This window comes from Salmo salar, chromosome 25, assembly GCF_965601325.2.
Source record: "Salmo salar chromosome 25, fSalSal1, whole genome shotgun sequence".
NCBI lineage: Eukaryota > Metazoa > Chordata > Actinopteri > Salmoniformes > Salmonidae > Salmo > Salmo salar.
This window is the reverse complement of record NC_138315.1, coordinates 49,493,505-49,506,242: the sequence shown is the minus strand read 5'-3', so window position 1 is coordinate 49,506,242 and position 12,738 is coordinate 49,493,505. Positions and strand designations below refer to the sequence as shown.

Below are 12,738 nucleotides of genomic sequence, written 5' to 3'. Positions count from 1 at the left end.
TCCCGCTCAGCCCAGTCAAAACTGTTCGCTGCTCTGGCACCCCAATGGTGGAACAAGCTCCCTCACGACGCCAGGACAGCGGAGTCAATCACCACCTTCCGGAGACACCTGAAACCCCACCTCTTTAAGGAATACCTGGGATAGGATAAAGTAATCCTTCTAACCCCCCCTTAAAAGATTTAGATGCACTATTGTAAAGTGGTTGTTCCACTGGATATTATAAGGTGAATGCACCAATTTGTAAGTCGCTCTGGATAAGAGCGTCTGCTAAATGACTTAAATGTAAATGTAATGTAAATGTTTCTCACCATCTCTCAGCTCTCCTCTGTGTGTCTGTGGGTTTTGGTGTTTTCATGTTGTCATGACGTTGGCCTGTGGGTAAGGTTTATGACCCCCCCATAAATACCTTTCTCCCTTCCCCTCTCTTTCTACCCTACTGAAGGACTGTTGAATAGCCTTTGTTAAATATAGAGTCTGGGAACATCAAACAAATGGGGAAAAGGAACCATATTTTGGTAATAAAACCAGTTGGAAATATGCTTTGGAACTTAATGAGTATTGATGTCAGTTCAGTTGTCATCTGAGACATTATGACTGATGACAGGACGACATAAACTGTACCTGGGAAAGTATACACCCTCTAGTTATCAGAGTCACATGGAATTGTTATGCAATTGAAATGTTTGATATTGAAATTGTTTGTTAGGAGATTAAATGTAATTTTAGCTTCCAATTGAGAGAATTGGGTTTTCATAAGGAAAGTGCCCTGCTTGATTAGTGGCCCGCCCCTGTAAAGAGACAGGGGTTATAAACGATGAAACACACCCTCCTCCCCTCGCCACTATATAAGACAATGACCAATGTTCTCCAGGAGTTCCACTACCTGAGGTCTGCAGCCTCTGCGTTACAAGGACACACATGTCAAGTACAGAACTAAGCCAACCTCGGCGTGAGCTTTGGTTGTGAATGGTATGAACTTTGAACTTATTCACTACAGAAGTGATACTTCCTAGCCGTTGAGTTAGCAGCGGCCGCTGTAGACGTGGGCTAGGAAAGGACGGACGATGGATCCAGTCTACCACAGACGAAGATACTACAACGTATCCACTTTAACACCATTGACATTCTTCCGAGGACAGGAAGATCTGTTGGCCAACCCGGCCAGCATCTACGACCAATCTACCGAAGCGCAGCTCAGAGTAAATATTTATTGCATTTTCCTTTTCCAAATGGGCGGTAATTTAGAAAGCATAAGATTCTGTATTTACGATAGCATAGCTGTTTCTGTGTTCCTCAGTCTTCCCGCTCTTTCATTCAAGCCCAACCCCCTTTCTTTGTGCAACAAGCCGCCGTGTCGGCTCCGTCCACCAGGGTCGTTTTCTGCATGACATCATTTGTATTTTGTGTATATATAATTCTGTGTGATTAGTTAGGTATTTAGTAAATAAATAATTAAACCCAATTTTGTATTGCTGATTCAACTTGTTAGCCAGGGTTCGTGAAGATAACCAAGAATTGACTTTCATTATGAGACTGAAAATAAAATGAGGATTAATATTGACGGCTATCGATGTAAAATATTAAAGTTTTTAAGAGTTTATTCAGAAGATAACGGCTCTATAAACACTCTTCCGTGGTGTCCCGACTTTCTAGTTAATTACATTTACATGATTAGCTTAATCAGGTAATATTAATTACAGAGAAAGGATTTTATAGAATAGCATGTCATATCACTTAATCCGGCATAGCCAAAGACACAACAATGTCCTGTCCTGTTGTTGGACCTGCAGGTACCACAACCTCAAACCAACTACATCCACCGTCTCAAACGTCTGGGCCAGCCCTTCACCCTCAGGGTTCTACTGTGGAATGAGGAAGGTGGGAATTGGAAAGGAGGTAGACTACATGTAGAGAGACAACACCTCACCTGATTGGTCGAATTAAAATTCACTCACGTGATTAATCGTAGGAAAAAGCCCTGCCCACAACATACCCAGTGTGTGTTACAGCTTTGCAACCTGGTCATTTATAACTACTGTCGTGACGTTGTATTAGTTAATGTGACGACTGTTGCTCATCGAATGATTAGCGGTTTATAATTGCGTGATTAAATGAATCAAGCAATTATTAACTCATTTACCTGGGGCACCATGGGAAAAATTAGTTTTATTGAGTTTCTATTTCCCAAATTAACTCAAAGAATATCAGAATATCGATTTTACAACAGTCGCTAATTAATCAATTTCCTCTACAGTCTCATTCTGAACGTCGCATAATCCGGGAATCTGCACGGACCCGGGTCCCACCAATGACTTCGCACCACACCAATCTTAGTTGATTATTTATTTACTAGAAAGCTAAAATGATGTTAAAAGATACACATACACAAAAACACAGTCTAGGCTATTGATTAGGCGCGTGTTACCCAAAATGGGGATTTAAAAGAGAGAGAAAAAGACAAAGTACACGAGAGAAATATACATTTGGGTGCATTTGTCAGCTATGCTTATTTTAACCCTAGCCTTGCCCCGAACTGCCGCTCTTATGGGTCAGAATATAATGATGTAATTACGTGTTGGAGGTCTCAGATGGGAAGCTCCGCGCGGGTCGTTTAGGCTTCTCAATGACGCACTTCTCCGGCGCAACTCTCTGGTTGTCCTCATGATGTCAGTGTCCTTTTTGGCTTAGTGGTCTGATTCCTCGCCCTTGCTCTGAAAGGGGTCTTCTGAGGACAGACAGCTCTGTAGCTCAGAGCTCACAGCGTAGGAATGAAATAGTGTAGATACCACGATTCAATGGAGAGTGGAGGCTAGGTGGTTCGGCTTGAATTCACCCGCTTAGTCACAGCTACTCATCCATAGCTTGGGTAGAAAAATATTTATTTTTCTTCAACCTTGTGTTGCGTTTTGGGGTTTGTTGACTTTTTAGACCTCCTTGTAGCTTGGGTCACTTCATTCATTCTTAACCCCCATTTCTTATACCCTCGGGTCAGAAGTGGGCGTTACCGCCTTTAGGGCAATTCTCTGGGCGTACCAAGTTAAGAGGCAAGGTCTAGATTTTACTCAAATCCAATTTTAGACAACTAACTTCACATTTTATCTTTACCAAAACATTCTCTTTGATTTGGACATTTTCCACTCAACGTACAATGTATAAACATCAGGCATATACTGGGAAAACTCTTAAAGTTACAATGTTTTCGTAATAACATCATCTATTAACCTTTAATAACAACACAAAAATTACATACATTTTCATATTCCATCTATCGTCATGAACACCATTGTGGTTGACGGAAACCATTGTTCCAAAGTCCCTTTATTGCATGTTTAATGTTCTGAGGCTGGTTTTCCATAGTGAGAGGACAAAGGAATTTTGTCTGTGGCCTAAGATTTATCATGGGCGTGAGGGGTCATAAAACCCCCACGTCTTCAGACCCCTAGATCTCTCCTCCTCTGTTGGGGGTTGAGAGATAATCTGTAGGGTTGTGGTCTCCTTTAACCTGACCTGATCAGGACAGTCATGACACTACAAACCATTTCGGCGCATGTTAGACGTTACATTTGTGTCAAAACTTCTTTCATATCAAAGTGCTCAGTGAAGTAGTAAGCAAGGTTATCGGTTGAATTGTAAAGTAAGATAAGCATTTCTAATGTTCTTGTTCCTGTTGAGGTCCTGACAGGTTAGGGACATGAATGACATGAATGACATTCTAAAGAGACATACGGATGGTGTACTTTGTTTTAAAAGGTGCTTTTTGGTATGAATCATCTGAGGCCACTTACAACCAACTTAAAAATGTGTGATATTTCCACTCCATCTCACCTTACCTCAGCTTTCACTTTCAGTATGTATAAGTGCATGTGGGGGTATGGAGGGGGAAAGGAGGGTGGGGGGTTGTAAATGTGGTTTGTATAAAGAGGAGAAACCTGCAGACTCTAATCATCTAGATCTCTGCCAGTCCACCACCATGTACCTGTACCTCCTCATCCTCCTCCAACTCCTTTCCTCTACTGGTGAGTTGATCTATTCTATACATTATATATCTACGAAGAACCAGCTGGTAAAGAAGGTACAGCTGATTATTCTCTATAAATAATCACTTGGTAGCAGACAGTAAACATTTACATTACATTTTAGTAGACGCTCTTATCCAGAGCGATTTACAGTAGAGTGCAAACATTTTATTACATTTTTTTTAAATACTGGCCCCCCATGGAAATCGAACCCACAACCCTGGTGTTGCAAGCGCCATGCTCTACCAACTGAGCTACAGTGGGACGGTATAGCAGATTATTCTCTATAAATAATCACTAGGTAGCAGACAGTAAAGAAGGTACAGCAGATTATTCTCTATAAATAATCACTAGGTAGCAGACAGTAAAGAAGGTACAGCAGATTATTCTCTATAAATAATCACTAGGTAATAGACAGTAAAGAAGGTATAGCAGATTATTCTCTATAAATAATCACTAGGTAATAGACAGTAAAGAAGGTATAGCAGATTATTCTATATAAATAATCACTTGATAGCAGACAGTAAAGAAGGTATAGCAGATTATTCTCTATAAATAATCACTAGGTAATAGACAGTAAAGAAGGTATAGCAGATTATTCTCTATAAATAATCACTAGGTAGCAGACAGTAAAGAAGGTATAGCAGATTATTCTCTATAAATAATCACTTGGTAATAGACAGTAAAGAAGGTATAGCAGATTATTCTCTATAAATAATCACTAGGTAATAGACAGTAAAGAAGGTAGCTAATTGTTAACCTAATTGAACACAAATTATGTTGTTTTTTTGCTCCTTGTATGTCCCAGAAGACATAGTTATTAACATGATATCCTCTTTCCCCCTTCTTCCAAGGAGCCTCTGAGAGTGGCATTGTGGGTGGTAAGATAGCTAAGCCCCACTCTAGGCCCTATATGGTCTCTCTGCAACACAGAGGACACCATGTTTGTGGAGGAATGCTCATCCGGGAGGACTTTGTCCTGACTTCAGCACACTGCTTAAGGAAGTGAGTCTTTCTTTGTCGTAAACAACAAATGAATCCAGATGCGATTTGTTTTGTAGCATCTTGTTAAGTCTCTTGAGGACTTCTTCTATTTCATTCTATGTTTTGCGACCCTTTTTGATTTTCTGTTAGTGCTTATCCTTTAATGGTGGTGCTTGGAGCCCATGACTTAAAGAAGTGGAAGAAGAGTTTTCAAAAGATTCAGGTGTCACATTATCATCGGCATCCCTTACATGAGAATGCAACGCAGATCACTTATGACATCATGCTACTGAAGGTAATCTTCAAGTCACCCCTAATGTCTCATTTCTACAGTATATTAATGTACTTATTTCATATCAACTTTAAATGAATGCAGGGCCTTATAAGAAATGCATTCAATTGATACAGATTATCTTCACTGACATGAATGTTTATACAGTTTTATTCAAGGTTTATTCTGAATTATACAAATAGAATATAATAACTTTATCTCATTTTATTTATTTTCCTCTTACAGTTAAAGACCACAGCTCGTCTAACCGAGTATGTGACGGTCATTGGACTCCCAAAGGAGGATGAACATATCCCAGCATCCCCCAAATGCTCTGTTGCTGGTTGGGGTAAGACTAACTCAAACAACAAACAGGGTTCTGGCGTTTTGATGGAAGTGGCAGTGACGTTGGAGGATAACTCTGAATGCAAGAGCGTGTGGCAGAAATACTTTGACATAAAACAAATGATGTGCACTCGTACTACCGGAGGGAAAGGATTTTGTCAGGTAACTAAATTGAATTTGGATCAAATGATTATAGTAATAGTAGAGGACAACCAGTACAGATTTTAGTTGATCAGATAAGCAGTGTTTATTTCTGTGTATCATTACTGTACTGGAACACTAAAATAGCCTTTGAAGTGTTCGCTTATTCTCCTTTGACAATCACACTTCTGTATCTCTTTTCTCTAATTTCTGTTGTTCTGTGTTCCAGGGAGATTCAGGGGGACCTCTTATTTGTAACAACAAAGCACAGGGTATCGTTGCTTTTAATTATCCTGAGAGATGTGATGATTCCCAATATCCTCATGTGTACATGAAAATCCCTTTCTTTATGCCCTGGATTAAAGAGGTGTTGCATGGATATGGTGCCAACATGTCTTTAAACAAGCAGGAATAAAGGACCAGGAAGTACATTGATGCTAGTGTACTAACATAATGGTATCCATTCCTGCATAAATACACTGTTCATCAAGCCCTGGATAAAGGACAAGTTTCTGATAGAGCTAAACCTTTACCCTTTCACAGTTGTTAGAGGGAGAAGGAGAGAAAGAGAGAAAGAGAGAGAGACAGACAGACAGACAGACAGACAGACAGACAGACAGACAGACAGACAGACAGACAGACAGACAGACAGACAGACAGACAGACAGACAGACAGACAGACAGACAGACAGACAGACAGACAGACAGACAGACAGACAGACAGACAGACAGACAGACAGACAGACAGACAGACAGACAGACAGACAGACAGACAGACAGACTGTGTGTGTGTGTGTGTGTGTGTGTGTGTGTGTGTGTGTTTGTGTGTGTGTAGGCTTAGTGCAGTGTCGTAGTGCAGGCTTTTGAAGGGTATTGTGGCTTTTACTAATTCAACAATATGTGATGATCCTAAGTACCCCTGTGTTTACATTAACAATTATTTGTTCATCCTGGATTGAAGAGGTGATTAGTGGATATTGACAAAATGTCACAAAACACAGTTCTATAACGCTTTAATAGATATATTTTAACACGTTGTGTACTAATATAAATGAATCTATTTCTGCCTAGTACACTTTGTCTGTTGTATACCTTAAAAAAAACAGGAAATACATGTCTCAGCAGATTTTATTTTGTTTACATTAGAAAATGTATTATTCAGATCGGCGTAGCTATCCAGTGTTGGCGTGCCCCCAAATGACTGCTTTTCACTGCAGTTAGAACGTTTATTAAAATCAAACTTTTTCTAATGATAAATCTTTACTGTGTCATCTTTTACATGTTGAAAGGATATCATATTTGGTAATTCTTTACAATAAGGTTACATTATTTGTCATAAAGTAATTTAAGTGATTAGAGGTAATTAGACATTTTGGCAATATTTTGTCAACGTATTTCTAAAGTTAATAATCGACTCATCATTACTGGATTAGATATAATCAACAAATTATAACATTATTATAAATCATTTGTCTATCAAATCAATCTTTATTTAAAATTGCAATACACTTTACAGTAAAAAATTCTAAAAGTAGGTCAAAGGAAAACACGCTGGAAGAATTAAGGGACTAAGTCAAAAGGAAAATCAAACAGAATTCATTAGACTGTGGCTTTAAGGCCAGGCACCACCCTCATAAGGTAATGTTTCCCCCCTTAATCATATAACAATCAACGTTTACCAGTTGAATTTATGTTACTTTTTAATAATACTATGGATCAAAATATCAACCTATCTCATTATTGAGAAGGGCTTCAGCTGGCCTTCAGCTGGCCTTCAGCTGGCCTTCAGCTGGCCAAGAACAGCCTGAGGTGCCTGTGCCTTCAGCTGGCCTTCAGCTGGCCTTTAGCTGGCCAAGTACAGCCTGTGGGGCCTGGCCTCCAGCTGGCCTTCAGCTGGCCAAGTACAGCCTGTGGTGCCTGGCCTTCAGCTGCCCTCAGCTGGCCTTCAGCTGGCCAAGAACATCCTGTGGTGCCTGGCCATCAGCCTGCCCTCAGCTGGCCAAGCACAGCCTGTGGTGCCTGGCCATCAGCCTGCCCTCAGCTGACCAAGCACAGCCTGTGGTGCCTGGCCATCAGCCTGCCCTCAGCTGACCAAGCACAGCCTGTGGTGCCTGGCCATCAGCCTGCCCTCAGCTGACCAAGCACAGCCTGTGGTGCCTGGCCATCAGCCTGCCCTCAGCTGACCAAGCACAGCCTGTGGTGCCTGGCCATCAGCCTGCCAATTGCAGCTTATTTGTTTCTATTGCAAAGTACAGTATGCATTTGGGCTGTTGCCCCTTTAAAGTAACTGTCCAGTGGAAATCGTGCATATTCTGTTACCTCATACCGAAATACTGTTGCTGACTCATCCAATACTCGTAATTGTGGCCAAAGCATAAATTGGAGAATATATATTTTTTTTAAACAACGTCAAACTTTGTATCTCAAACAGACAGTTTTAAAATGTACGCTATTTCCTCATAGAGAATGATGCCATCCTGCATCATTGGCTAAGCTGGCCAATCAGTGGTCTACTTGCGTGAATATTTACAATGACCGGTATACACTCGCACCCTTCTGTTTCTGTACAGACCAGCATCATTCCAACACAGAAAACACACCTAATTACTTTATTTTTTTTAAGGAAAATATTTCCCTCACATTTTTATAAATAATTGATCACATTTTATAGAAATCTGGAAACACTGGACAGTTACTTTACGAGTTCTGATGCGTAGTCTAAAGCTTTGGCACTGGCAATAAGACCGCCCCCAATCGCAGTGCCAACGCCAGGAACAAAGGAACAAATAGTCCCAACTCCATCCAACATTTTGGAGACATTATTTTGAGGAGTTGGATTATCGTTACTTTGAATGCTGTTTTTGTTTTTCTCCATGTATTCTCCTATTTCCTTAAAGCCTTTATCCGTTAGGTCCTTCAGCTCCTGAAATGTAATAATGAAAACAAATGAACAAGTAGAAAACTTAGATTTTAAGGGAAAATGTGTGTGCCTGCTTCAACCATCTAAAACAAAATCTATGATTGTAGTAGTTTTAAAATAATAATAATAATATTTTAAGTCTGAACATTTAAATGTTTTTGGTGTTTCTATCGTAATCCTCGTTAGGATCGGACCCTTTTTCCCCCAAATCTTCGCCTAAAATGACATACCCAAATCTAACTGCCTGTAGCTCAGGACCTGAAGCAAGGATATGCATATTCTTGGTACCATTTGAAAGGAAACACTTTGAAGTTTGTGGAAATGTGAAAGGAATGTAGTAGAATATAACACAATAGATCTGGTAGAAGATAATACAAAGGAAAAAACAACCGTTCTTTTGTATTTTGAATAAGTTAAAAGAGCCGTACAATTTGAAACGCTATATCTAAATGTGTTATGGTTGTTGTCCTGCTGGAAAACCCATAACCTTCAAACAGAGACCCATTTTTTGTTTGACAGTGGATTGAACATTGCCCTCCAAAACACCTTAATAATCTACTGATTTCAAAATGTCTTGCAGACCTTCAAGGCTCCCATACAAGAGGCAATAAAGCAACCCCAGAGCATTATCAAACCTCTCCCATGTTTTATTGTAGTGAGGGTGTTCTATTCCTTGAATGTTTCATTTGGTCATCAGTTAGTATCGTTCTGATCGGTATTGCCAAGGAACTCTAATTTTGTTTAAGACTACCTGTCTACGGTCTGAGCTGCTACAGGGCCATAGCTAACACAGTCATATTAATACTACCTGTCTACGGTCTGAGCTGCAACAGGGCCATAGCTAACACAGTCATATTAATACTACCTGTCTACGGTCTGAGCTGCAACAGGGCCATAGCTAACACAGTCATATTAATACTACCTGTCTAAGGTCTGAGCTGCTACAGGGCCATAGCTAACACAGTCATATTAATACTACCTGTCTACGGTCTGAGCTGCAACAGGGCCATAGCTAACACAGTCATATTAATACTACCTGTCTACGGTCTGAGCTGCAACAGGGCCATAGCTAACACAGTCATATTAATACTACCTGTCTACGGTCTGAGCTGCAACAGGGCCATAGCTAACACAGTCATATTAATACTACCTGTCTAAGCTCTGAGCTGCTACAGGGCCATAGCTAACACAGTCATATTAATACTACCTGTCTAAGGTCTGAGCTGCTACAGGGCCATAGCTAACACAGTCATATTAATACTACCTGTCTACGGTCTGAGCTGCAACAGGGCCATCGCTAACACAGTCATATTAATACTACCTGTCTAAGCGTCTGAGCTGCTACAGGGCCATAGCTAACACAGTCATATTAATACTACCTGTCTAAGCTCTGAGCTGCTACATGGCCATAGCTAACACAGTCATTTTAAGGGCCACTAAAAGGTTAATTGGTCCACAGAACATTTTCCAAGGATTAAAGCTTGTTTTAGGTGGGTTTTTTGCTAAGTTCAATGAGGCTTTCTTGTGTGTCCTTCAGTAGTGAGGTCATCCAAAGTTTACCAACCAAATGAAGCAAATCAAATAAAAGAACATCCTCACTATAATTCAATCAGATCAAAGTTTATTGGTTGCGTACACAGATTAGCTCATTTTAAAGCAGCTGCAGCAAAATGTTTATGTTTCTAGCTCAAACGGCGCACTCTAACAGTACAATATCGATGATACACAAATACAATTAAAAAAATTAAAACAAGAAATATCAGAACGAGCAATGTCAGAGTCCAGAATCTATACTGAACAAAAATATAAATGCAACATGGAACAATTTCTAAGATTTTATTGAGTTATAGTTCATATAAGGAAATCAGTCAATTGAATTAAATGCATTAGGCCCTAATCTATGGAATATGGATATGCATATGTTGACAGATATCTTTAAAAAAAATATGGGCGTGAATCAGAAAACCAGTCAGTATCTGCTGTGACCACCAATTGCCTCAGGCGACACATTTCCTTCGCATAGTGAACTGGCAGGAACTGGAACACACTGTCATACACGTCGATACAGAGCATCCCAAAAATGATCAATGGGTGACGTCAATGGGTGGCATGTCTGTCAGGCCATGGAAGAACTGGGACATTTTCCTGGAATTGTGTACAAATCCTTTCGACATGGGGCCATGCATGAGGTGATGGCGGTGGATGAATCAATTGTGTTCGTTGTCCATAGCTTGGGCGGCAGGTAGCCTAGTGGTTAGAGCGTTGGGCCAGTAACCAAAAGTTTGCAGGATTGAATCCCCGAGCTGATCTGTCATTCTGCCCCTGAGCAAGGCAGTTAACCCACTGTTCCCTGGGTGCCATGGATGTCGATTAAGGCAGCCTCCCACACCTCTCTGATTCAGAGGGGTTGGGTTAAATGCGGAAGACACATTTTAGTTGAAGGCATTCAGTTGTACAACTGACTTTGTATCCCCCTTTCCCATAATCGATCACAATCATGGGGCATGGGGCTCGCCCACACATCATATCTGCGGTTGTGAAACTGTTTGGACGTACCTCCAAATTCTCTAAAACAATGTTAAAGGTAGCTTATGGTAGAGAAATTAACATTAAATTCTCTGGCAACAGCTCTGGTTGACATTCTTGCAGTCAGCAGGCCAAATGCAGACTCCCTCAAAACTTGAAACATCTGTGGCATTGTGTTAAATGACAAAATTGCACATTTTAGAGTGGCCTTTTATTGTCCCCAGCACAAGGTTCACCTGTGTAATGATAATGCTGTTTAATCAGCTTCTTGATAACCCATCCACCTGACAGGTGTGGCATATCTTGGCAAAGGAGAAATGCTCACTAACTGGGATGTAATAAAAATATATTTTATTTCAGCTCATGAAACATGGGACCAACACTTTACATGTTGCATATATATATATATATATATATATATATATATATATATATATATATATATGTGTGTGTGTGTGTGTGTGTGTGTGTGTGTGTGTGTGTGTGTGTGTGTGTGTGTAAATGTGTGGTGTGTATAGACAGTAAATAAATAGAAAAGATGTGTACAGCAGTAATTATATAAAAAGCTATGTCGAGAATACAGTATATACTGTACATATCAAGTAGGTAAAACAATACTTAAACATTGTTAACGTGTTGTATCTTCTTCACCACGGTGTCGATGTGGTGGGAACATTTCAGGAATTTGAAACTTTAGACCGTCTCCACTGCAGCCCTGTTGATGTAGATGGCGATGTGCTCTCGCTGGTGACCACAATCAGCTCATTTGTTTTATTGACATTGAGGAAGAGCTTATTTTCCTGGCACCACTTTGCCAGGGCTCTAACCTCCTCCCTGCAGGCTGTCTCATTGTTGTTGGCAATCAGGCCTACCACTGTCGTGTCATCAGCAAACTTGATGATTGAGTTGGAGTCATGCCTAGCCCGCAGTCACACCCCGGGTGGCCCCGTGTTAAGGATCATCGTGGCGGAGGTGTTGTTGGCTACCCTCACCACCTGTCATGAAGTCTAGGACCCAGTTGCACAGGGTAGGATTCAGTGCCAGGGCCCTGAGCTGATGATCTTGGAGGGCACTATGGTGTTGAAAGCCGAGCTGTAGTCGATGAACTGAATTCTCGCATAGGTAAACCTTTTGTCCAGATGGGATAGAACGGTGTGCAGTGCAATAGCGATTGTGTCATCCGTGGATCTGTTGGGGTGGTATGCAAGTGGGTTGAGGGGGTCAGGTAATGTAGAGGTGATGTGATCCTTGTCTCGCATCGCAAAGCACGTAATGATGACAGAGTGAGTACAACGGGGCAATAATCAGTTAGTTCCATTTACCTTAGCTTGCTTGGGTACAGGAACAATGGTGAACATCTTATAGCATGTGCGGACAACAGACTGGGATTGGAAGATATGTCCATAAATACAACAGCCAGCTGGTCTGTGCATGCTCTGAGGACGCGGTTTGGGATTCCGTCCGGTCCGGCAGTGTTGCGAGGGTCAACAAGCTTAATAGACTTACTCATGTCGGCCATTGAGACAGGGAGCCCA

The 12,738-nt window shown here is 40.9% G+C and overlaps 2 protein-coding genes across 3 annotated transcripts in view; one reads left to right on the top strand and one right to left on the bottom strand.

Moving 5' to 3' along the window:
• The first annotated feature begins 3,905 nt into the window (after window positions 1-3,905).
• LOC106586879 (mast cell protease 1A) lies at window positions 3,906-7,014 on the top strand. The gene is made up of 5 exons (XM_082969198.1): window positions 3,906-4,016; window positions 4,871-5,021; window positions 5,151-5,295; window positions 5,518-5,778; window positions 5,987-7,014. Exons 1-5 carry the CDS (start codon window positions 3,971-3,973, stop codon window positions 6,170-6,172), a joined length of 789 nt encoding a protein of 262 aa, XP_082825324.1. The 5' UTR covers window positions 3,906-3,970; the 3' UTR covers window positions 6,173-7,014.
• A 538-nt stretch (window positions 7,015-7,552) lies between these two features.
• LOC145850494 (guanylate-binding protein 7) overlaps window positions 7,553-12,738 on the bottom strand; it is a 31,156-nt gene continuing 25,970 nt past the window's right edge. For both annotated transcript variants that reach the window (XM_082969197.1, XM_082969196.1), the window contains one exon: window positions 7,553-8,680. In XM_082969197.1, the coding sequence (XP_082825323.1) occupies window positions 8,450-8,680 (231 nt within the window). In that variant the 3' untranslated portion in view covers window positions 7,553-8,449. The remainder of the gene's footprint in view (window positions 8,681-12,738) is intronic.